The sequence below is a fragment of the Monodelphis domestica genome, chromosome 6 (genome assembly GCF_027887165.1).
Source record: "Monodelphis domestica isolate mMonDom1 chromosome 6, mMonDom1.pri, whole genome shotgun sequence".
NCBI lineage: Eukaryota > Metazoa > Chordata > Mammalia > Didelphimorphia > Didelphidae > Monodelphis > Monodelphis domestica.
This window is the reverse complement of record NC_077232.1, coordinates 98,741,100-98,765,983: the sequence shown is the minus strand read 5'-3', so window position 1 is coordinate 98,765,983 and position 24,884 is coordinate 98,741,100. Positions and strand designations below refer to the sequence as shown.

The 24,884-nt window shown below is 36.0% G+C and overlaps 1 protein-coding gene across 8 annotated transcripts in view; it reads left to right on the top strand.

Annotated features, from left to right (window-relative positions):
- The window catches only part of PROM1 (prominin 1), a 151,894-nt gene extending 131,087 nt beyond the window's left edge, over window positions 1-20,807 (top strand). For 3 of the 8 annotated variants that reach the window (XM_056802445.1, XM_007496692.3, XM_056802443.1), the window contains 13 exons: window positions 336-482; window positions 893-964; window positions 2,546-2,638; window positions 3,053-3,070; window positions 4,781-4,834; window positions 6,472-6,552; window positions 6,681-6,749; window positions 9,322-9,414; window positions 12,759-12,874; window positions 13,432-13,455; window positions 13,846-13,914; window positions 18,649-18,688; window positions 19,498-20,807. In XM_056802445.1, the coding sequence (XP_056658423.1) occupies window positions 336-482; window positions 893-964; window positions 2,546-2,638; window positions 3,053-3,070; window positions 4,781-4,834; window positions 6,472-6,552; window positions 6,681-6,749; window positions 9,322-9,414; window positions 12,759-12,874; window positions 13,432-13,455; window positions 13,846-13,914; window positions 18,649-18,667 (855 nt within the window). In that variant the 3' untranslated portion in view covers window positions 18,668-18,688; window positions 19,498-20,807. The remainder of the gene's footprint in view (window positions 1-335; window positions 483-892; window positions 965-2,545; window positions 2,639-3,052; window positions 3,071-4,780; window positions 4,835-6,471; window positions 6,553-6,680; window positions 6,750-9,321; window positions 9,415-12,758; window positions 12,875-13,431; window positions 13,456-13,845; window positions 13,915-18,648; window positions 18,689-19,497) is intronic. The other 5 variants (XM_056802446.1, XM_001369517.5, XM_056802444.1 and 2 more) reach the window with 4 other exon arrangements.
- Window positions 20,808-24,884: the final 4,077 nt, after the last annotated feature.

The following is a 24,884-nucleotide window of genomic DNA, read 5'->3' as shown; positions in this document are numbered from 1 at the left end:
CAAGTTATTAAGATATCTAAACTTCAATTTGACAATTGGTCAAATAGGGATAATCATGTCTGTAGTAACTAGCCCCTAAGATCTGTCAGAATTTGAACCCATTTTATCTAACTAAATCCTGCTCTCTTCCCATTGTTAGGTGCTGTCTACTGTTTATGCTTTTGTCTGTGTCCCCAATTCCTATCCTAAAGCCATGCACTCAGGAGATTTTTAATAAATGTCTTTTGAAATCAACTTAATAATGCTTTTTTCTTTGGACTTTAAAGAATTCAGTTTCCAAATCTCAGCAGAATAAATTCATTTGTTTCCTCTGTTTTTTTGTACTTTTAAAACAGTATACCGAAGATCTAACGATTAAATTTGAAAGTATTAAAATAAACCTTAGCAGCATTGTTTTACTGGATGAAGTAGGAAAAGAGAACCTCATGAATTTCAGTTACTCAGGAATAGACGGAATCGATTTTGCAGCTTATTTGGCTGAGGTAAGATTTTTATATTCTTGAATCATTTTTTAAAGAAAATTAAAACTTGGAAGGTATTTATGCCTTTTACAAATGATGATACAGATTCTCTGACCTGTAAAAATAGCTCAAACCTGGATATGGAATCTGGTGATCCAGCTTTGAATTCTAGTTCTGAGGCTTATCAATTAGGTGACTCCAAAGAAGTCGCTTAATTTCTTTGAATGACATATACGGTACAGTGTAAGCTCCTTGTTGGCCAATGGCCAAAACTATTGCGTTTTTGTATTTGTTTTTTGTATTATCAACAGTCGGCATGATGTCTGGCACGCACTTATTAAGGAGTACTTTTTCATTCACCCATTCATTCACAGGTGAATTAAATATTTCTACTGCTTTTCTCACCTGAATCTCCCGACATCCTTTTTCAGGTCAATAAAAGTATAACAAAAGTGGATCTTTTATCATTTGCCAATGACTTAGAAGCAAGAGCAGAACAGTTGGTAAGGCTAAATTATTGATTTGAATGATATCTTGTTGACAACTGTTATGAGATAATGTATGTAATTTGCTTGGCAGACATTAAATGCAAAAGATTTTTATTATTTTCATTCTATGTGGAACAACCCTTGGACTCCCACTTTTCCTACTAAGGAATCTCAGCTTGAGAATTGCATGAATCAGGCCCCACTCTTGGAGGAACTTGACCTTTAAAAGAGGGAATTGTCTACCACATTATGTCCCCCACTCTGGAATAGAACTTTCGGAAAACCTCTTCAACAAAGCTTAGGAATGGCTTGTGTGGAGGTCTTCCACAGGAGGGATTAATATGGTCCATTCTAGAAGGGAATTCAGTATTATAAAGTAGATTTCCTCCAACACAACAAAAAGTACTTAAAAATGACTCATAAGTGCATGTTGATATATAGTTAATCTTCAACATTTGCCCATTTAACTTTCACAACTTCAAGCATACATCATTTTATTAATGACTCCATTTTCACTTTTGCTTTGACAATGTGTGCAATAGAGAAAAAAACGAGAGGCTTGATGCTTTTGAAAATTTGTATTGATGCTGGCATTCCACTAGGTGCTTTACTGGTCTTTTTCACCCATTCGTTGTAGAGAGCCTCCATGGATTCATTGCATATTTTCATTGTTTGCCTTTTAGAACTCAGGTTTTATGTTACAATGATGCTCCCAAAGCATAGTGCAAGTGATTTGGGCTCTTAAGCAGGAAAAATCAGGGATGCATCTTAGTGAGAAAATAAAGGTTTTAGATAAGAATGTCTGTAGCATTATTTTTGATTCTATGAAGGAAGACGTAAATATTGTCACTTTATTCAGGTTGCTACTATTAGAGGGAGGCAATGTGATATAGAGCAAGAGAACCTGGACTTAAAGTCTGGAGACCTGAGTTTGAATCCCAGCATTCTTACTTCCTGGTCCTATAGCTCTGGGGAAAAGCATTTGACTTAAGTTTCAGAATCCCAGTTCTCTCATTTGTATAAATGGACATAATAATATTTGTCCTCTCTTTCACCCAGAGTTGTTATCAAAGAAAAAGCTTTGCACAAACCTTAAGGCCTCAAATAAAAAAAAGAGTTATTATTATAACCACATCCTACTGAAATCCGTTTGACTTCAGGCAAGGCAGAGAATGGGAATTTGATGTAATTCTACCAAAAGCATTGAAAAAATTATCATGAGTTCTCATGTTAAGGGCATAAGAGAGCCCAGAGACTTGGTATTTTAAATATTACCCTGTAGAATGTATAACAAAGGAGCATTAAATGGAGAGAGGGTAGCAGAGAAGTTGAATAAGCATCCTTGATTTGGGGTTCCATTCACTAGGCAGTTGTTTTTTCTTTCCCTTACCCATTCACTTTTTGTAAAAACAAATGAACCAGAAAAGTTTAAAAATCAGTCTCCAAATGGATCTGTCTACACCCCCAGCTGATCCCTCTAAATGAAGCAATGCATGTCCATCCCATGCTCCCAGATCAGTTCGTGTTACTAATGTTATTTTTCCTAGGAAGTCTAAAGTGCCTACTGATCGTGAGTTATTTTTACAATATTTCTAGCCCAAAGGAGCTTTGGAAAATGCCCTGAAAGGGCATGCGAGTAACATTCGAATGATCCATCATCAACATGTGATCCCTATGGAGCAAGAAATGGTAAACATGAGTATCTAAGACATAGCTCACTATTGTCATTTTCTTTTCCTTGCCAAAAATCCATTTCATAAAATCATCTCTAGATTAGAGGAATGGCATGTTTCCATTTCATATACATTAAGCTAGGTTTTAGTGTTTACAAACATGCACCTTTAAAAAAAATTTTGACTGCTTTACTCAAATGTCTGCAAACTTTGAAGACATTTGAAAACAAAATAGCCATTGCTTCTGCCATCTTGCTGGTTTCTACTTTGACTTTCCTTGTCTGAGTTCCTATTTGTGTGAGTGAGGTACATCCTTTTAAAAATTCCACTGTTGTAAGAATGCCTTGTGGGTCCATCTTTATGCTTATATTTCTTTTCAAATTGGCTCTTACTTATTTTCCAATTCTTTCTCTCCTAACTGACTGTCAAGAAATATGTTAAAGCCAGGGTAAGTGCCTTATTTTTATACAATAGATAACCTTATGAATCATTGTTGTCTTTCTCCATTTTTTTGGTCCTCTTCACTGTTTTTGATTCTCTTTTTGTCCTTATTGTCACCATTACCTCTTTCCCCTTAATAAAATTGAACATAATTATGTGTATGCTATGAAGTGTTTGGAGAAACTGAATCTTTCACAAATGGGCATGATCCTCATTATCAACAAATATTGATTAAGCACTTGTGTGCTGGACACTATGCTAAAAGCACCTAAGATAAAGATAAGCACTACAAATGGCTACAAACCAATCCCTGCCCACAAGGGGCTCACATTCTATTAGAGGAGATGAGACAGTTGGTGAACAACTATGTCCTTGGAAGATCTATACTCAATAACTTGAGTGTCAATCTCAGAAGAAAGACACTCAATTCAACTCATTGTTGAGGGTGGGAGAGGGCAAGGAAGCCAGGAGATGCTGAGAGCATCCCACGCATAAGGGAGAGCCATTGCAAAAGTTTTTACTATGGAGATGGGTGTTGTGTTTGAAGAACAGCAAGTGAACCAGTATCGCTGGATCATAGAGTATGAGGAGGAAGGAAAAGACAAGAAAACCAGAAAGATAGGGAGGGTAGCTTTGAAAGCCAAGTAGAGGATTTTTTCCATTTTCCATCATGAAGGTAATAGGGAGCCACTGAAGGGTGTTTGACAGGATTGGGGTAATAGTTAAATCTGAGCTTTAGGAAAATAATTGTTAGGTGAATAGAGGATCAACTATTATGGGATCAACTATTATTTAGGAAGGGTGATCAACCATTCCAAGACCAAAACCAACCAGTTGATTTCATTGGGTCAAAGCCAAGTAGTTGCCAGGAGAATGGAACTGTGGTCAGAGATTGGTTTTCAATTCGTCTTGGTCTACCCATAGCTTAATGTACTTACTGACTTACTGACATCACAAATGCTTAATACATTTTTCTTGTATTTAATTTGATGAAAAAGTGTCATATAAGGATTGATGAGGAATACTTAAGGGGAAGAGAGAGATAAGCGAGGAGATCCATAAAGGTGTTGTTACTATCTTCAGTTATTTGAAGTTTTATCTTAATCTGTATATACCCAACGAATAGAACTAGCAGGCATGGATATGTTTGGGGAGATCTATTTTGAATATGAATTTCATATCCATTAGTGCAGACCTAAAATGGACTGCTATTTAAAGAAATGAGCTTGTATTACTATGTTGCTAATATACTTTAAAAAAATCTTGATCTTTAAGTTTCATTTTTTAACTATACTTTCATTTAGAAAAATTCAGACAAGGCTCATTAGCCAATTTTCTGTCTCCCTATATTTTTCCTTTGTTTATATTCATTGTTGTCTCCCTCCCATGTACATACAATGCACCCAAAATACTAAAAAAGAGATACTTTAAATTCATAAAGTCAATAATTACTAATCAGCTTTTTATAATTTACTATTATTTTTCATTCTAATTAATTTATCCAAAAGTAATTGCTTATTTTTTTTATTTTCCGACAATTCTTGTATTAGAGGGAAATTTGTAAGGTCATTCTGTTATCAGTTCTAGCGCTTTTCATAGAACGTGACTTATGCCTATTGACAATTATTGTCAAATCAGAATAGTGATGGACTGAAAACAAGGGACTGGGCTGTCTCTTATAATGATGTGGAAAATGTGATTTCTGCTTATTTCCCAGAGCACTTTAAATCAGAGCATCAGGTTATTACAAAAGACAGCAACTGAACTTATGGTAAGTTGTTATTATATGTTGTTCTTGTCTTTGGGGGAGATTCTAATATTTTAAAATGTTCTCTATCCAGTTTAAGGAGAAGAGTTACTTTGTTGTACATTTTAGATAAATAAAAGTCTTTTTGCCCTCAGCTCCTTTTAAATTCCAGACAAATAGCTTCTATACAAGTATTGGTAAGTATCTAGGAACAATAGCAGGAAAATGAAAGACTATCTGGCAGTATTTTATGACCAACTCAGGGTGTTGGAGTGTAGTTCAGTAGAGTGGGCAGTCCTGGTGGTGTAGAACAGATCTTCTCAATTTTTAGTTATCATAAAAGACCTCCAATGAACCCATTTGCCATAGACCACTCTACTCACTGATGGAGTCACAGTCATGGATTTAGATGTTCATCTGAGCCAGTTGAGCATCTGTTTTCCAAAGCCAAAGACTGGACCCTTCATCTTCTCCATCCATTTCAAAAATGCCTGAGTGCCAAGAGACCACAATTTAGCTTAGTGCAGAATGATCTATGTCGATGTTTTGCCACTCCTGGCCAGCCCCTCCAGCCTGTATGTCTTTGTGCTAATAGTCAATGCTGTCATTTAGCATTCTTTGTAGCTGTCATGTGTTAAAATTAAAATTAGTTTCTCTGTCAAAAGTATAGTATTTTTATGAGGTTTATTAAAGATTAAGAAATAAAGAAAATACAAAATAAGAAAAGCACGTGCAACCTACATCTTGCCTGCCTGGTAGAGAGATGCATGTGCTTAGAAGCGAAAGCAGGGAGAGAGTCAAGTAGGCGGAGAGTCAGTTTAAATACCAATTGTGTTCTTGCACTCAGGTGAGGACTCAGGATGATATTTTAGGGAATTCTGGGAACTACCAAGGACTTCTGGGAAATGAAGTCTGGGGTTCAAAGCTCCATTTTTCACATGGATAATGGTTCCACAGGCAGAATGGAATCATGGAAAAGGGTATGGAATTGAAAGAAGTCAGGAGATTTAGATGCCAGTCTACTTCCTGCCACAAACTGCCTTTGAAACATGGATCAGATATCCCTCCCCCTCCTTTTCCTCATTTGTAAAGACAAGGTTGAGATTAAACAATTTCTCCGGTCACTGCTGAGAGAAAGAGGGCTGGCCCTGGAATTTGGAGAACAGGGTTCATACCTCAACTCTGACATTTTCTTCAAATGTGACTTTTGACAAGTTATTTTAACCTCAGTTTCCTTATTTGGAAAGTATTGATAGATAACTCTTATGTTATCTAACAACAGCTCAGTGAAATGAAGAAAATGCTTTTTATTTTTTAAAAAATATTTTAATTAAAATTTTTATTAAAATATAATAAAATATTTTTATTTTAAAACATTTTAAATTAAAATTTTTATTCTATTAAAATCATTTTTTACATTTGTTTTTTAAATTTTTGAGTTCATATGTCCTCCACCCCCTTCCCCTTTATTGAGAAGGCAAGCAATTTGATATAGGTAATACATGTGCAGGCATGCCCCCCAAATCAGGGGAGAGCCTTTTAAACTTTAAAATTTATATATGACTTATTAAGCTGCTATTATTGTTAATCTTACATATCTGTATAAGAATCTTAACTATATCCTTATATGGTTTAGTGCTATTATTATAATTTCTTCCTAGGTTAAAGTAAATCAGGTCATTTCCATCGTGAATGCTGCTCAGTTCCTCATTAACAATAATGCTTCCTCTGTTATTATTGAGGTAAATATTTTTTATTTTTAAAATGTGTCTCTGTGTACATTTAATATATATGTAATATATAATATGTATTTATGGGTGAATATATAGTTACAAATATTTAAAAAACTTTATATTTTACAAATTTTTAGGAAACTAAGAAGTACATGAATGTGATCATAGGCTACTTTGAACGGTATATTCAATGGGTCAAAGATTCGGTAAGTGCGCCATCTTTCATGAGCCTGGCAGTGTCCAGTCATATCATTTCGGATGCCTAAACAGTAAAATTAACAAGTGAATTTTCTTATCACTTGGTTAGCTGCAAATAAAATTAATTTGGAGCTCCTTGAACAGGGGAGAGACTTAGCAGAATGTGAAGAAAAACCAGATTTGTGAAAAAGGAATGATGTTCTTGACTTAATTCTATGCAGTGCTATATCTCCCCCCTCCCCCTTTACATTCCTTGGTGAGGTTACTTGTTGTAAGGAAAGAGGCTGTTACCCAAAGGTTGTCTCAAACCTATATCTTCATGTGCTGATAACTCCATCACACCTGGAGAATTTTTATTAGGAGCTGCTTGCCTAGATTGGTCTCCAGTGTTGGGGATTTTTAAAAGCTTTCAGCTTAGCTAGACTTCCAGCCTAGTGGTTGTGTTCTACCATAGACTCTACTGCCAACTGGCTGCGTGACCTTGAACAAGTCACTTCCTTCATCTTAAGTTTCCTCTCTTTAATTGAATTAGTTGGACATTACAGTGATTGACGCACATGTGAACAAAGAACCATGTTAAAAATAGTCCCACAAAAATGAAATAAGACACAGCCCTTCACTGTATTCTGTTTCCATCCTAGTGGATCAGAACAATGAATTCACAAGTGTTATGTGAGACTTGGAGCATGAATGAAGGATCAGGTGAGGGAGGCCAAATGTTCCAGGCATATAGAATAATGGAGTAATAGGGGCAGAAGAGCATGGGATATGCACAGAGTACATTGGGACCAGCTCATATTCCAAGAGGGGAAGAACAGTGGGATTCTGGAAATTCAGTGGAAGGATTTTATCACATTTTGGAAGACATTAAACTCCAGGTTCAGGCTTCTCTAGCTTCTCTTTCTTTGTGATCCCACCCAGTTCGATTGCTTTCAATGACACTTCTCTGTAGGTGACTTCCATTTCTACATACCCTATTCCAGTCCCTCTTCTAGCTACTTCCAGTAGATTTCCAGATATCTTGCCAGCACCTCCAACTCATCATCAATATTGAACTCATCACTCTCCATCTAAAACCTGTCCTTCCTCTTAACTTCTGTTTCTGTTGATGGCACCATCACTTTCCCCATCATCTTAGACACAAGTTTTCTTTTACCTTTTCCTCTTGGTTTTCACCACCAAAATCCATTGTTTCCAAATCCTGTCTATCTGTCTCCCAAGACATTTTTCTCTACCAGTCCTTTCTTCTCTACTAATACTGGAGCTACTCTAATTGAAGTCCCCATCTCTTCTCATGTAGACATAATTTTAATTTTCTTCTTAACTTATATTCCTGCCTCCAGCCCATTCTATCTCCAAACTATCTTCCATATTGTTCTTTGGTGTATGTAATCTTGCAAGCATGCTTCTGTAATCACATTACACCTGTACTTAAAAAAAAACCAAAGCCTTCAGTTCCTCCCTATTGCCTGATTCTAGCATTCAAGTCCTTCTCCAATCTGACTTCAATTTACCTTTTTAGACTTTGACCAATACTGACTCTCCATGTATTTCTTTCTTTTTTTTAAAGTCCATACCGTCTGTCTTAGAATGAATAATGTTGGTTCTAAGGCAGTGGATTGGTAAAGGCTAGGCAATGGGGGTTAAGTGACTTACCTGGGGTCACACAGCTAGGCAGTATCTGAAGTTAGATTTGAACCCAGGACCTCCCATCTCTAGACCCGGCTCTCAGTCCACTGAGCCACCCAGCTGCTCCCTCTCCATGTATTTCTGTTGAATTCTCTTCCTTCAATAAAGACCTTTGAAACTTTTTCCTCTGCCCCCCACCCCAATGAAAATGATCTCTCCAGCCTAGATTTTTCATAAGAAAATTTTCTGTAGCCATTATTTTAACTTATCTTACTCTATCAATTTTTTTACTTTTGTACATGCTTTTTTCCTCTTGTGAAATTTGTGAATTTCATTAAGGAAATAATAGTCATGAAAGAGTTTACACAGGACAATAACTTGGGGATATCTGTACATAAGGAATAATATGGCAGTAGAATTAACGATGTAGGAGGCATGAAAGTGGCTCTTCTTGAAATAGTCCAGATGATGGTAATAAGTTTGTATTGTTGTGGTGGCAATGGGCCTCTGGAGGAGGACAAGAAGTATTGGGAGGTGGGCTTAATCATGCCCCCAAAATGATGGGGCATACATGAAAGTGGCATGGATTTGATTCTGAACTGTTCCATTTTGCTTCTCTCTGATCCATTGGCCATAAGCTGTACTCTAAACATAAGCTATCTGTCCTATGACTGTTTAGCTTTTGGGGAAACAGCAGAGTGTAGATGACTCAGGACAGATCTCTCTTGACTTCTGGGAAATAATCCACCCAACATACGAGGGGTAGTATTGTTTTTATAAATAAAGGATTCTGTCGATATACACAAGTTTGGGAAGTTGTTAATACATTTTTGCAAAGGTTTTTAAAGCCAGAATTTTATTATTATAAAGGTTTGGGTTGGGTTAAGAGGAATCTCAAGTTTGGAAATACTTTTCTTTAAGCATTTTTTTTCCTTCTAATTCCCTCTTTAGGTCACCATGGATGTGGCAACCTGCAAACCCCTTGCCAACATTGTAGATACTGCTGTGGAGGTGTTTCTATGTAGCTACATAACTAACTCTGTGGTAAGAGATTTTTGTCTGAAAATATTGACTCAACTTTGTTGCTGTAGTTTCCCAAGTCATTTTTCATTGGTATTATCCAATTTCCAAGGAAAAATCTTATTTAGTTTTGTTGTTGTTAGTCATTTTCCAGTCACCTCCAATTCTTCATCCCATTTTGGGTTTTTTTGACAGAGTCTGGAATATTTTGCCATAAAGATAAGGAAACTAACGTCAACAGGATTAAGTGACTTGCCCAGGATCAGACAGCTAGGAAGTCTCTGAGTTCAAATCTGCTTGAGACTCTTCCTAACTGTGTGACCCTGGGCAACTCAACCTCTGTAAGCCAAGGAAGCAGTTAGGTGGCTCAGTGGATTGAGTGCTAAGCCTGCAGTCAGAAATTCCTGAGCTCAAATCTAGCCTCAAACACGTCTTAGCTGTGTGACTCTGGACAAATCACTTAACCTCTGATTGCCTGACAAAGATACACTGGATTCATTGGAGAAGGAAATGGCAAACCCCTTTAGTATCCTTGCCAAGAAAACCTCATGGATAGATAGCAGTGATCCATGGGGTCTCAAATAGTCAGATAGGAGTGAACAACTAAATTCTATAACACTGTGTGTGTGTTCATTTCTTAATATTTTAAACAAATATTATCTCAGAAATAAAGCTAAGATTCTGGATAATTTTGTTAGAGTAAACTCCCCTGAATCCAAAATGATTGGGTAATCAAATTAATTGTATCATGGTTAGGAAAGACTGTGTTGTCTTTTACAATGCAGGAGGAGGGAATGGACTTCCAAGTTAGGACAACTGTATTCTATCTAGTGTAAAAATTAAAATTAATGTCAAGTAGTAAAAATGTTATATTTAAGAGATTTATTATTGATCATTAGAAATAAAGGAATAAAAAGGTAACAAAATTTTAAAACCACATTCCCATGGCTAATCAGTCTATTTAGAATCCCTACTTACCACAACCATGGTCATGACAAGAAGCAAAGATAGCTGGGATCAGCCACCCCACTGCCTAATATCCCCTATCTACAGGAAGTACGTAATAACAGGAAGTCAGTGGCCTCCCAGGAAATGTAGTTTTTAGGATAACAGGTTTCCAATTACACACTAGTTAGACTAAATATATTGTAAAGTTATTTCCAGTTCTAACTTTCTGTGATTCCAAACTCCAAATATACTTGCACATGTAAGCTTGGGAAAGTCATGTAATTTTCTCTGTGCCTCGGTTTCTTCACCTGTTAAATGGAGGTAATAACACCTGCTCTGGTTACCAAGGATTGTCAGAATCAAAGTAACTAATATGGGAAGAGTGCTTATAGTTGTAAAATATCACATAAATGTAAGCTATCCTTAGTACCTATCAATTATAATAAAGCATGGATAAACAGTTCCTGGCTAATTCTTTTACTCAAAGAATCAGGGCAACATAAAATGTTCTTGGCATTAAAACTATGGTAACCATAACTTAATCCCAGATTCGGAACTTTCTTTAGAACTTTGTAGTGCTTTGGAGCAATTACTATTTGCCGCTGCCTTCTTTCAGTTTAACATGTCAGGAAATAAATGTCAAAAAATGCTCTGTTTTATTCTATACTGATTGACATTTTAACTAATAACTTGAGGAGGCAATGTGGAACAGTGAGAAGAGTACTGGGTCTGGAGTCCAATAACCTGGGGACTCCTGTTATAATGGACAAATCATGAAGCTTCCCTAGGCTTCAGTTTCCTCTTACATAAAATAAGGAGATTGGAATCTGAGTTACCTTTCAACTCTTAAATCTTTGATTCTTTGAAAACAAAGGGAAATGATTGTCAGAAGTATGGGTGACACAAAGCTAGGAGACATGGCCAGAATTATTAGGCAAAATGTTCTTGTCTTCATGAGCTGGATCAAATAAAATGCCATAGAATGGAAATATGTGTCAAGTTCTGCAGTTAAGGTCAAATACTGGCCCTGTGGAATGGGTGCCACCTGATTTCTTGTGAAAGGGCTTGATATTTTCAGTTGGCTGTAATCCCTTTTGTGAATGGATCGTGTCAGAAGTCTGCCAAAGAAAGCTCATGCAGACTTAAAGCTGTTTTCATAAATGAATGGTACCCAGAAAAAGGGAGATAGAGGTCCCAGTGTCCTCTGCCCTGATCAGATCACATCTGGATGCTGGGTTTCAATCCTGGGCTCATCATGTAAAGAAGGACATTGACAAATTAGTGCACATGGAGGGGAAGTGATCAGAATATTTTGGCAATGGTCACCATCACGTGAGGAATTGTTCAAGGAGCTGTGCATGTGTGACCTGAAGAAAAGAAACTTTGGGAGTTTGAGGTTGGGGAGGGGGAGGAAGCCATTGAAGTCTTTATTTTAGTCATTCACATGAAGAATTCATTTTGGCAGATGCCTGCATTCCTATAAAACCTTTTTGGGGTATTATATTTGTTGTGGCTATCAGAGAAAACACATGCATATAAAGTATTATAGATAGATGATAGACTTTGTAAGAGAAGATTGTGATTTGATAAAATTTAATTCAATAAACACTTAATTCCCTGTTATATACAGATTATATCACTAAAAGGAAGGCCAGTAAGACGTGGTCTTCTGCCCATAAAGTGCCCATTGTTCAGTAGGTAAGATAAGACATCTACACTTAGCAGGTGATGTTAACCCAGCTCCAACATTCTTTCCACTAGCAATATGCAGCTTCATAGAGTTCTGAGAGAGAAAAGGATAATTAGGTATGATATAGTAGTCTAGGGAGTCTTAATCCTTTTTTATTTTTTTTTTTTTGGCATTACCCTTCGGCAATCTGGTGAAGCCTATGGAATCCCCTTCCTAATTTTTTTTTTCATTCATAATTGAAAGAAATGTTAAATTTCAGTCAGAGGTTAGTAAAAATAAAATTAAAAAAAATTTCCCATCCCAGTCAAGTTCATGGACTTCCTAAGATCAATCCATGGGACTCTGTGGAATCTCTAAGCCCCAGTTTAAGAACCTTTCATTTAAAAGCCAAAAAAAAAAAGTTTGTTATATTAGGAGCAAGAAGAGTCATAGGAACTTCTTGAGTAGATGAGAGGCATAACATATCTGTGCTTTTAGGAATATCATTTGGCAGGTATGTGAAGGACAGATTAGAAGGGGGCTTCAGACCCTTTATTTAGACCAATGCTGTCATTTTACAAATTCCAAAACTGATGCCCAGAGGACACCATCGACTTCCCCAAAGTTATCCAGATATTAAGTACCAGAGCTCAGTTTTGAACCTAGGAACTTTAATGTAACTAATCCACTGTTCTTATCACTCCTGTGCTTCAAATGATACATAACTTAAATTTTGCCTTTTGTTTTCTAGAACACATTCTGGTTTGGCTTAGGAGCTGCCACAGTATTTTTGATTCCTGCTATAATTTTTGCTGTAAAGCTATCCAAATTTTATCGTCGAATGGATTCAGAAGATGTGTATGATGAGTAAGTATGAGTACTTAAAGGAAGAATGAGGACCTGACATTAAAATAAAGATTTCTCAAAGTCTCCCCATCACCCCCAGCCAAGTAATCTCCTTTGACATTACAACCGAGATGGCCTTGTATGGCTACTCTTGTTAATAGCTGCCTCCCCAGTGTGAACAATTATTAGGCACACTAAATATTGCTCTCTTCAGTGGTCTTTGCCTTAATTATTTTCTCCTTCACTTCCTTGCCTTCTTTAACCAATCTTCTGTTTCTTCTTTACAGTTCTTCTGTCTCAGGGACTTGGCATTTCACTTTATGATAACTGTTTTTACTACTTTTCATTTAGCCATATATGTTTCCCCCCCATCACTGTCCAGTAAACTTAAACACTATGTTTCTTTGTGTGTTTTTTTAAATTTCACCCATTGTGCCCCTCAGCCTGTTTTCTCTCCAAGTTTGCACATCCTTTTACATATCCATTCTACTGCAGTAGAAAGGCAATCTGGGAAAGCAGCTGTGACTTCCATGAGAATTTTTAAAATAACAATTATTTCCCTTTTTTATATCTTTTAGTGTTGAAACTATACCCATGAAAAAGTAAGACTTTTTTTTTAAACAGTATTTATTAAAATTTTGTCATAAAGCGGGTATGGGGGAATTTATGTTGCTCAGTGCTGGACCATTCATTAATAAGAAACAGGTTTATGATAAAACAGGTCCAGATGAAAATAAAGTAAATATAAAGCTTCTTAAAAACAGATTTATATGCATATATAATATATATAATCTATCTTTAATGTACAGAAGTAGTTGTTTAGGGTGTTTGGTGGTGGTTTCTAAAGGATGCTGACTTTGAGTTGACCTTTCAACATTAGCTTATTTTTACATATTCTCCATTGCCATTTACATTGTCTTTGTAATCCATGTTGTCACTCTTCATCTTAGCAATAACATAAGTCTTTTTTTGGTATATTTATTTTGTTACAGTATGGAAAATGGTAATTATGGTTATCATAAAGATCATTTATATGGTCTTCACAATCCTGTTATGACAAGGTAACATGAAAATCCGAAACTGCATGCCTTGTAGTCCTGGCTCTTTGTGTATTGTATTAATCCTTCAATTAAATTTTCTGCATGCATAAAATCACTCTTAAAATTTTTGTTTTTAAATCCTCCCCCACCCCCTTTTATTTTTGCATGACAACTCTTGTTTTAAGTGGTTGGTCTTTTCAATTGTGCCCTTTACTGTGTTAGATTTGGTAATCCTTTCACTTATTTTGGGTATGTCAAGAAAACAATGAATAATTCTATAAAATACCACGGAATGAAGTCATCTTAAAAGGGCCAGGTAGAGCAGGTGAAAGGCCACTGATGATTAAGTGCATGCATATGTTTTATTTAATCTTTGGTTCTCTTACTCCACAATCACTGAGTCACATTGTGCTGAGGCTCATTCAGTTTATACAGCAGACCTCCGTGGAGTTTGTTTTTTGCTGCTTTGCCATGGAGAGAGACAGATAATGCAGAGCATATTTGACCAGAGACTTCTGAAAGAAAAGTTTTAAAAACATGTAATCTAGAGTTTTCTGTAATGTTGAACGTGTCAGCAAACATTTGTGAGTGATGCTCTAGGAACTTTTACCTTGAAGTTTGGGATCTAATAGTTATAGTTACAGTAATAGCAACAGAGGGAGATTGTCATTAGCAGTGACACAGAATGCGTGCTTCATTTTTATCACTCAGTGAAAAGCTGTGTTGAAATGTAGCACCCACCAATTAATGGTGGTGTTGCTACGGGGGTAAGAAGACAGAGTAATTATTCTGAAATTTAGGGTGCAAGAAATCACTTGATTTTGTTGTTCCTTCACTTAAGCTGTGTATTTGGGTGATACTAGAGTGGCTTACTATTTCCTTCTTCAACTCATTTTACAGATGAGGAAATTGAGGCCAACAGGGTGAAATGACTTGCTCAGGATTACACAGCTAGTAAATATCTGAGGCCAGATTTGAACCTGGGAAGATGAATCTCTCTCCCACCCTATTCACTGCTCCAGCTAGCTGCCCCAAGAGAAATCCCTTTATTTGTTTAAAACGTGCACATTATACGGACTTTTACAGGGTCAATTTTAGAGAATTATTTTGCCCATTTTGGAAACTAGTGTTGACAAGAGTAGTCAGTTCATTTAATGCAAGAGTTAATTGATGTCTGTGAGTATGGGAGTTAGTCTGCAGTAAATACTGGTTCTGTCTCAAGTCTTCTGAATTCCACATCATTTGACCTTCTGAAAGACAGCTTTCAAGCTTCCTTACTGTGCACATTGTCCAGGAGGTATGGAGGAAAGCCTCCTGCACTAGGTTTAGGAAATAACGTGGGTTAGAATCTCACAGGGTGGACAGACAAGGACAGATTACAACCTGTATCATTAGAAGGATTAGCCACTTTTGAGATCACAGACATACATTGAAAGAAATATAGGCTTACCCACTCTGTGCCACAGTGCTGACATTCTCTTCAAGTTTTCTTCCTGTAGGGGAAAAAAACAAAAAACAAAAAAACAAAAAAACACTGGACCCTGGATACTTGGTCTCTTCTTAAATAATCTTGAAAAAAAATTTATAACAAAAAAATAAATCCCCTCCACACCCAATGCTTAATAGCAAATTTTGATGATAAAAATTCAAGTCATTTTCTTCTCCAGTACAAATCAGGGAGTGAAATCCATTGAGATTTGGAGTCATTAAAGAACAGTTTACTTTCTGGTCGTGATAATACTTAGAAAATGAACCATCTATCATCTGGGCAGTCTTGGTTAGCCACATGGGTTCTTCTTCCATTAGAACTTTATTCAAATGAAGGGAGCAATCTGGAGATGAATTGAGTGTCTGGAACATCAGCTCCCCTCATATATAACTCACTCTAAGATAGCACTTCTTAAGATTTTTGTTTATAGACCCCATTGGCATTCTGGTGAAGATGATGGACCCCTTCTGAGAAAAACTTTTTTTTAAATAATTGAAGGGAATGCTAAATTTCTCCTAGAAGTTAGTGAAAATAAAAGTGTAATTGTTTTCCCACTCCAGTTCACAAACTCCTTGAAGTCTATCCACAGAGCCTTTGGGGAGTTTGTGGAGCCAAGGTTTCTCCTCTGAGAAGAGTATGATGCTTAATGGAAATGAATTTGACAAAATGAACTTAAATACTTCTCTTTAGAAGCTTGTGCCTCTGGGACGTTTCCATGAGTTTATGATAGTGTTTTTAAGCGAGAGATACATATTACATGCGGGAACATATTTGGTAGCAAAGTGTTCAAGGTTGGAAAGGAAGAAAGTGGAGTCCTTTGGTGAGAAACATTCTTGCAGGAAGCCACTCGGGCTTACCAAGTCCCATAAAATTTAACAGAAACACTGTTGCATGATGGGTTCTGAAAACTTCTTTTGAATTTATGTTATGGAGCTAGTGGGATGTTTTGATGGCTCAGAATAGAACTTTCAGTTTTATGGACCATGATGGAAGAATGGGGGGAGCAGAGAGTTGGATTTCCCCTGGTTTTTTAATATATAGTTTCTCAGTAACTTTAATTTGTCTCTGGTGAGGAACTGAATCTGCAGCAAGATAAATCAAACATAGGGATACAATTTCCCAAAAGGAAAAAAAAAACAGGTCTGTGATGCCCTTTACAAAGGTGGGGTGGAAGAGTAAGACAGAGAACTAGACTTGGAGTCAAGGTTGACCTCAGTTTGAATCCTACATTTAATACTTAGTAGTTTTGGGATCCCAGACAAGTCACTTCATCTTAGTGACTGTTGGTTTCTTCCTTTGCAAAACAGCAGTAATACCTGTTTCACAGGGCTTTTTTGAGGATGCATATGTGTGGAGCATAATATAAGTGGGAACTATTATTATTATTATTAAATTTGCTTTTAGTAGCAAAGTCTATACCATTTGATTGTCCCACAGTGTTTGAGTTACTGTGTATAATGTTCATGGAGGTCTTTCCATTTCTTATAAAAGTCAAGCAGTCCATCATTCCTTACAGTACAAAAGTATTCCATCACCATCAGATACCACAATTTGTTCAACCATTCCCCAATTGATGGAAACCCCTCATTTGCCAGTTTTTTGCCACCACAAAAAATGAAGCTATAAATATTTTTGTACAAACAGAACCAATACCATTTTTTTTATCTCTGAGATACAAACCTAGTAAGTGGTGTGACTGGATCAAAGGGCATGCATTCTTTTAAAGCCCTTTGGGCATAAGAATGTTGCTTCTGCCTAAACCACTGAGGCTTGAAGGGAATAGCAAGTCTGGGCTATTTACTTTAAGAAGGAACAGATCAAATGGTACTAATCTGAGAGGGAAAAGGAACAACATATAATGGTTAGCACTTACTATGTGCCAGGCATTGTGCTAAGTGCTTTAAAAATATTATCTCATTTGATCTTCACAACCAACCACCCTGGAACATGGGTGCTATTATTTTTCTCATTTTGTAGTTGAGGAAACAGAATTAGACAGAGGTTAAGTGATTTTCCAGCATCACACTACTAGTGCGTTTCTAGGGCTACTGGACTTGGAGTTTTCTAGGTTTTCTGAAAGCTTTGTTGTTACCCATTAATTCTGGGGTCCAAAAATAGGCATTTGTGTTACTTTGTATTACTATACAAAGAATTGGTTGGAGTACAGTAAGGAGAAAGATAAGAAATCTAGTGAGAAAGAAATTTATGTTTGTGTATACATAAATGTATATCCGTATATGTGTGTATAAACTTGGGGCTTAGGACAGTGAATGAAGAGGAGAAGCAGATTTGGGAGACATTTTTCAAGTTACATTTAGGCTATAATTTTTTATTATTGGTGACTAGAAAAGAGAGACTCTTTTTGCAGTTTTTTTGAGCTGAGTAATGCATTAGCAGGACAGATTTACTTTAGACAACCATAATTAGCTTGTGATTCAAATGACTGGACTCTAAATCATTAGGCTGACTATAAAGTAGAAATTAAGCATTAGTTTGCTTTCAAGCACAGGTTCTTGTCTGTTATAAAGTCTATTCTAAAATACAGTTTGCCTTCAATCCTTTAGAGAAATGAGAGGAAAAAATCAACATCCTATTGGGGAGCAATTCTTTCCTGGCTTTCTTCTTTTTGTAGCTTTTGCTAGTTTACGTTTTCCCTACATGTTGTTTTAAGGGAAGTGTTGGGTTTTTTTTTCCCCTGTACCTGACAGTGTACAAAGGAGCCAACATTAATACAATTTCTTAGTGGTTTTTACTTTTTAAAAAATCAGTAAAAAATGCTAGAAACATTTAGATCATTGTTTCCTAATTTTTTGTTCTGTGAACCCCTTACAACAATGTGTTATGATTGTTGTCCTCAGGGATCTCCTGATAATATTCTTTTAGATTTATTAAGTACTTCCAATTTCTAGTGATAACTTTTGTCCTTAAAAGTTTTGTGTTAAATTTTATATTCTATAGTCATAATTGTAAGATCTAAAGAGAGGCACATGCTTCTTGTTACACAGGAAAAATAGATTTGTAACATAAAACTTCAAAGGGTTTGCAGACCATTAAATGGGAACCATTGATTTAAATGACAATGTTTTATTTCCATGACTTTACTATAAGGATACCATTACATCTTAAACATTTAAGAAGCTTTCTTTGCCACTGGTATTCAGGAGGTTGGTTTGTCCTAGAAGGCTTTAGGTCTTCTTTTCCTTGTTACTGTGGTTGTTCTATAACACCCCATTCCACGATTGTTACATCTTCCTTTCTTTTTTTAGTGCCACGGGACGGTGGTAGAAGAGATTGAAATTGGATGAGGTAAGCTAGAAATTTCTACACTAAATAATTTGTGACTCCAGCAGAATCAATTTTTAGTTTCTAGAACCTGGCCATATGTGGTGAATTATGATAGAAACTTTACCCTTTAAATCAGCCAGCCTGTTAAACATTATATATGTCCAGGGCTAGTTGAGATCATTGTGACATAATGGATAGAGAACTGGCCATAGAGCCTGAAATACTTGAGTTTTATGTCTGCCTCTGAAATCACACTGCATGACCTTGAAGCAATTCTTTCATGGCTTAGTACAAAAAAGTGTCAAACACACCTGTGGCTCAGTGTTCTCCCACCTAATAGATTAAGATATAATTGGAAAATATTTAACAAAATAAATAAAAAATGCACTAAAACATAGGTGGTATTGCCTTTTAAAACTATGTCAATATATAGCTTCCAGAGTGCCTATGTACCATTTACTGGCCCCTATTTCTATGTGAGTTTGACACAGATGCTCTAGGCAGCCCCCTGAGATTATCAATTCAGAAAAAGTATCAATCTCCATCGATAGAGGAAATTTCCTTAACTGGGAGGTTTTGTATCATAGCAATAAATTTTTTTCAGTAGTGTTGAAATCTATAAGTAAAGGTCATTTTAATTATTTTATGTTTTTTCATATAATGAATTGCAAAGGTCAGTTGAGAATATTTTGTGCTGTTTGCCCCAGGTACCAAACCATTAGTCTGTTACATATTTGTTTTAAGGGTTTATTTAGGATTCTGAATTACATTGAACCTATTTTGATGATTTTAATTGTTTCTTAACTTAGTTTTTGATCCTTAATTTCCAGCCTCAAGATATTTACATGGAAGAAAATATAGAATTCTACCTATATTGGGGATCTACAAGCACCTTTCAAAGCCAGTATGGTTTTTGATGGCTTCCTAGTCACAGAGTTTTAAATCAACAGACCATATGACATGACTTGGAATGCTCTGATATGAGCTAACACATGGTGCATTTCACGACTAGAGCTCTATCACTGGTACATTCACTGGTTGACCACTGTTCAAGGCTAATGCCACTGGATTTTAAATTTGGGGGGGCGGTGTTTAGTTTTTGGTTTTTACTTTTTTACACTGGGTTTCTATCTCAAAATCACCCATTCCTTTTTATTGGCTCTGTTTAATGATTTTTCATGGAACAACTGCTCATGTGTGATTGTTTCATTTTATTACATGGAAAATGCATTAAACTGACAATGTTTACATTTAAAATACATTTTATATGCAGCAATTTTGTATATATATTCTTTTTATTACTACGGTCTTATGAGTGTTTAAAAAAACCTTAGTATTGCGTGATTTACTTTTAAAACGAGTATACCAGCATGATTGGTGTTGACTGTCGGTATTGTTGAAAAATCCGTTTTTCACTAAAAGTGTGTGTGTGAATTCTACAGTATGTCCTTTGGGGCCCACCTACCACCTACAGGGTATTTCTTCTACTCTTTTAATGATCCATTAAGATCATTTTGAAAAGAATACACAGAAGATAAGTCTGAGAATCAGACCAGTTTCATAGTGATTTTAAAAAATTAAAGCTATATAGGGTGCTTAGTTTCTTCAGGTCATTGGAAACTGGAATGTTTTTATAGGTATCCCCTCGAGGAGATTTTAAATCAGTTTCTCTGATCTGTGAAGCTGGGTGAAAAAAAAATTGAAGCTGTATCTCTTAGAAGTGACACCTGGAATGGAATTGAGAGATTCAAGATTATTTGACCACAAAAATAATTTGTATGGTTTTTAAATGACTCAGCTATTAAAATGAGACCACCTGGAAAATGCTCACAATTTTCAGATAGACATGATGCCAGAAGAGTACTATTATCTTCCAGATCCCCTGTTTTTCTGTTTCTATGATAAATAATTCTTTGGGAAGAGATCCAAAAAATATGTGAACATGCATAATGATTGTTTGCTCTGAATTTTTTCTGTTAGATTACTTACCCATTGGGTCAGAAAAGACATTTCAGATAGGCAAAATGTAGCACATGTATAAAATTATACAGAATGTCAGAGTTTTTTTAAGAGTTATATTTTTCATTTGAAAAAATGATGTCCCCAACTCATTCCAATAAAAATAATATGGCCTAATTGATTTGTGGATGACAATTGTTTTTATTCATTTGTGGGGGGAACAACAAGATTTACAAGTAAAAACTTAAATTTGTTAGGTTCCATTTAGCCTGCGTTTATTAAGTATCTACTGTGTGCCCAGCCCTAGAAATACAGAAAAATCTCTTTAAGGCATAAATTGGAAATAGTAATATATTACACATACACTTAAAGTATATGCTATGAAATTTCTTCAAATAATGAATGAGATGGTACATTTTTTATCCACTCATCCCATTAGAACATCGTCTGGTATGATCTGTCCTTGGTCTTGTACTATTGTTCATCATTATTATTAATTATTATTATATTCATATGAAGATATGAGTAACATGCTTATACAATTGGCAGGTTCCACAAAGTTAGAAGGGATGCTAATACGTTGGGTGTAGGATCCAAAAATATTTCAGCAGGCTGAGACAATGAGCTGAATCTTCTTTTTTTCCCCCATCATTTAATATTTTATTTTTTCACAATTATGTGTAAAAACAACATCCAATATTTTTTCAAACTTTGAGTCTTGGATTTTCTCTCCCATGACCAAGAGATGTTAAGTAATCTCATAAATTCTGCATGTAGAATCATATAAAACATTTTCCCATATTGATCCTTCTGTGGAACTTAAACTTGAACAAAGAACTAAGATATAAAAAGTGAAAAATGTTTTCTTTGGTCTGGATTCAGATTTCATCAGTTCTTTGGAAACAGATAAAAGTTTTGATTATCAGTCCTCTGGGATTGTTTTGCATCATTGTATTGTTGAGAATAACTCAATTCATAGTTGTTCTGTATTCAATATTTCTGTCATAATGTTCAGTGATTCTTCTGGTATTGCTGTGTCTATCAGTTCTCAAGTCTTTCTAGGTTTTTTTGCAGCTCCTCCTCATTAATCATAAAACAATAGGATTACATTAAAATAATATGCCACAATTTACTCAGCCATCTCCCAATTTATAAGTTCCTTCTTACTTTTTGTCACCCTAAAAAGAGCAGCTTTAAGTGTTGGGGGTTTAAAAAATACATATAGGTCATTTTTGTTTCTTACTGCCCTTCGGACATAGTTCAAAATTGCTCTATCCACTTCACAACTCCACTCAATAGTTCGTTAATCTCAGTTTTCCCACTTCTCCTTCAACTTTTGTCCTTTTAATTTAATAGCTGTAGGGTGGTTCCTCAGATTTATAAGTAAAAATCATCACCCTCCTCAGGAAAACACATACATGATGAGCACATTCATTAAGTTTTTCTGCACTGTGAATTCTCTGATGAAGAAAGAGATGATCTCTGGATGAAAGCCTTCTTAGAGGGAATCCATCTAGAACTGGTCTGATCAGAAGACATTTTCTCATAATGAACAAGCTCTGGATTCTCCATTTCATTGTCTTCTATCAGGACAGTAATAAGACTCCTATCCAAAAGAAATTCTCATCTGGGAAGAAGAGATGATTGTTGCCTAAGGGCCTAAAGTCATCTTTCTAACGTTTCTCTCAAGTATGGGTCCTCTTATGTTAAATAATCAAAAAGTGGCAACTATAAGATCAACCTCACTTATTAAGCTTCTCTCCAGTGGAGATTTTCTGGCATGAAGCAACTGTAGGGCTTTATGTGAAAGCCTATCCAAATTGATGCCATTCATACAATTTCTCTTCAGTGTGAAAACTTTTCCACATTGTATACCTTAATAAAGTTTTTCTCCAGTGTAGATTCTCTGATGTCCAGCAAGATGGCCCCTGTTGGTGAAAGCCTTTTCACATTCTTTACATTCATAATGTGTGGAGTGGAATCTCAGGGTCTGTATCCCTGCTCAAATGAGCAGATAAGAAACTTTGTAAGATTTAAATTAATGTCTTAATACTCCAAGTATTATATTTTATAAAGTTTATTATCTAACAAAAGGGAACCATATGACTTAAGTTTTTCTACCTCTCAAAAGTCCCATTTCCACAGCTGCCCTCACAGGAAGAGAAGAGAGATAGAGATGGAACTCTACAGAATTTATATCCTCTCTATATCAGCATGTAAGGACAGAGAGTGAGTTGCTGGAAATCATAGTTTTTTTTAGGGTAACATATTCTAATTACACACTTGTTCTACCCTCCTTACATTTCTCAGCATTGTTGAACCCATTGGAGCATTTAAGTTTGCAATTTCTAAATTGAGTCAGAATTTAGACATGACCAAGGCCTTTCAGATTGAAACACTTAGGACAAAGAGTTAAAATTGTAGCTGTAAGTTTTAAGACTTTTCCCATGGGAATGGCAATCTTAACTCTTAAACCATTAATTTAAAAAATTTGAAAAGGGGAGTTTGGGCCATATTAGAATAGTGAATACAAGACAGACATTTAAGTAAATATGAAAAAGTTCCTGGGGGAGGGGGGATTTCTCTTCATAAGGAGAGATTAGTATCTCCCTTGAGAAGGGCACCTAACTTTCACTAATTTTTTATAGGAAATTTCCAATCTAACATTACTAATATTGAAAAATGTATTATATAGAATATTGCAGGATTTTATCCCACTAAATAAGTTTTCTCTCCAGTATGGATTCTCTGATGTGCAGCAAGATGGCTCCTATGTGTGAAAGTCTTTCCACACTGTTTACATTTATAAGATTTCTCTCCAGCATGGATTCCCTGATGTACTGCAAGATGGCCCCTCTCTGGGAAAGCCTTTCCACACTGTTAACATTCATAAGGTTTCTCTCCAGTGTATATTCTCTCATGTTCAGCAAGAGAGTTTACATTCATAAAGTTTTTCTCCAGTGTGGATTCTCTGATGTGCAGCAAGATGGCTCCTATGTGTGAAAAGCTATCCACAATGTTTACATTCATAAGGTTTCTCTCCAGTGTGGATTCTCTGATGTGTAGCAAGACTGTTCCTCCGTGTGAAAGTCTTTCCACACTGTTTGCATTCATGAGGTTTCTCTCCAGTGTGGATTCTCTGATGTGCAGCAAGTTGGACCCTTTTCATGAAAGACTTTCCACAGTGTTGACATTCACAAAGTTTCTTTCCTAAATGGATTATTTGATGTATAGCAAGCTCAGAGTTTTGACTGAAAGTCTCCCTTATCATTCACAGAAACCATCTCTGCATGTTTACTTTTTGGATGTCTAATAAAGTCTAAACTGCAGTCAAAGGCCATTCCTCCTAGATTACCTTGATACATGGGCTTTTCAGGAGGCTTCTCAGTTGACTGAACAAGTCCTACTTCTTCAGGAAAGCATTTTCTGTATTCACCATCCTGGCAAAATTAATTTCCTGAAGACAATTTCATATACTGATTTAGGACTGAATATTGGCTGAATTTTTCTGCAGTTACATCAAATTTACAGCCACTCTTTAGATTTTTATTTACTTTGATTTCAGAGTCACAGATTTCTTTCAAAATGAAGTCACGACCTCAGTTTCTTCAGCTCTAAAATGAGAGGGTCTCTACAAAATAATTTGCGAATGGTCTCTTCGAGCTCTAAAACGACAAAAAGCATTGAAAGGCACTGATTTTATTTTACAATAATAATGTAACAATTTGTTGATCCCTGAAAGAACTATTGTGCCTTTATATGAAATGTACTCTTATTGCCCACAATCTTATGAACTGTATTCATCCTTAGACTGAAGTTATTCTACAGATGCCATTGTGTCTAATATTAAGCACTACAACTAAAAGGATAATGTTAAACATTGCAATTTTAAAGCAAAAAAAAAATCAAAATGAAGTCATGAAGATCCGCATTCATGCTTCTTTGGGGCCAGATCCTTCCACAAAAAGCCTCAGCTTTGTAAACATCTCCTTCACTTCAAAATTAGTCTCTGCCTCTGGACATGAGCTCCTGGGCCCTTTTTGCTCTAGCAATCACAGTACTTTCCCTTTCTCAAAACAGGAGGTAAAATATTCTCTAGGAACTGGAAGACCTACAGAGATTAGTTTCTGCACATTCTCCAGCATCACCTCCAGGTACAGCTCCTTCTGGGAACTGTCCAATAGACTCCACTCTTCCTGGGTGAAGTCCACAGCCACATCCTTGAATGTTATTGACCCCAAGCAAAGATCCTAGAAAC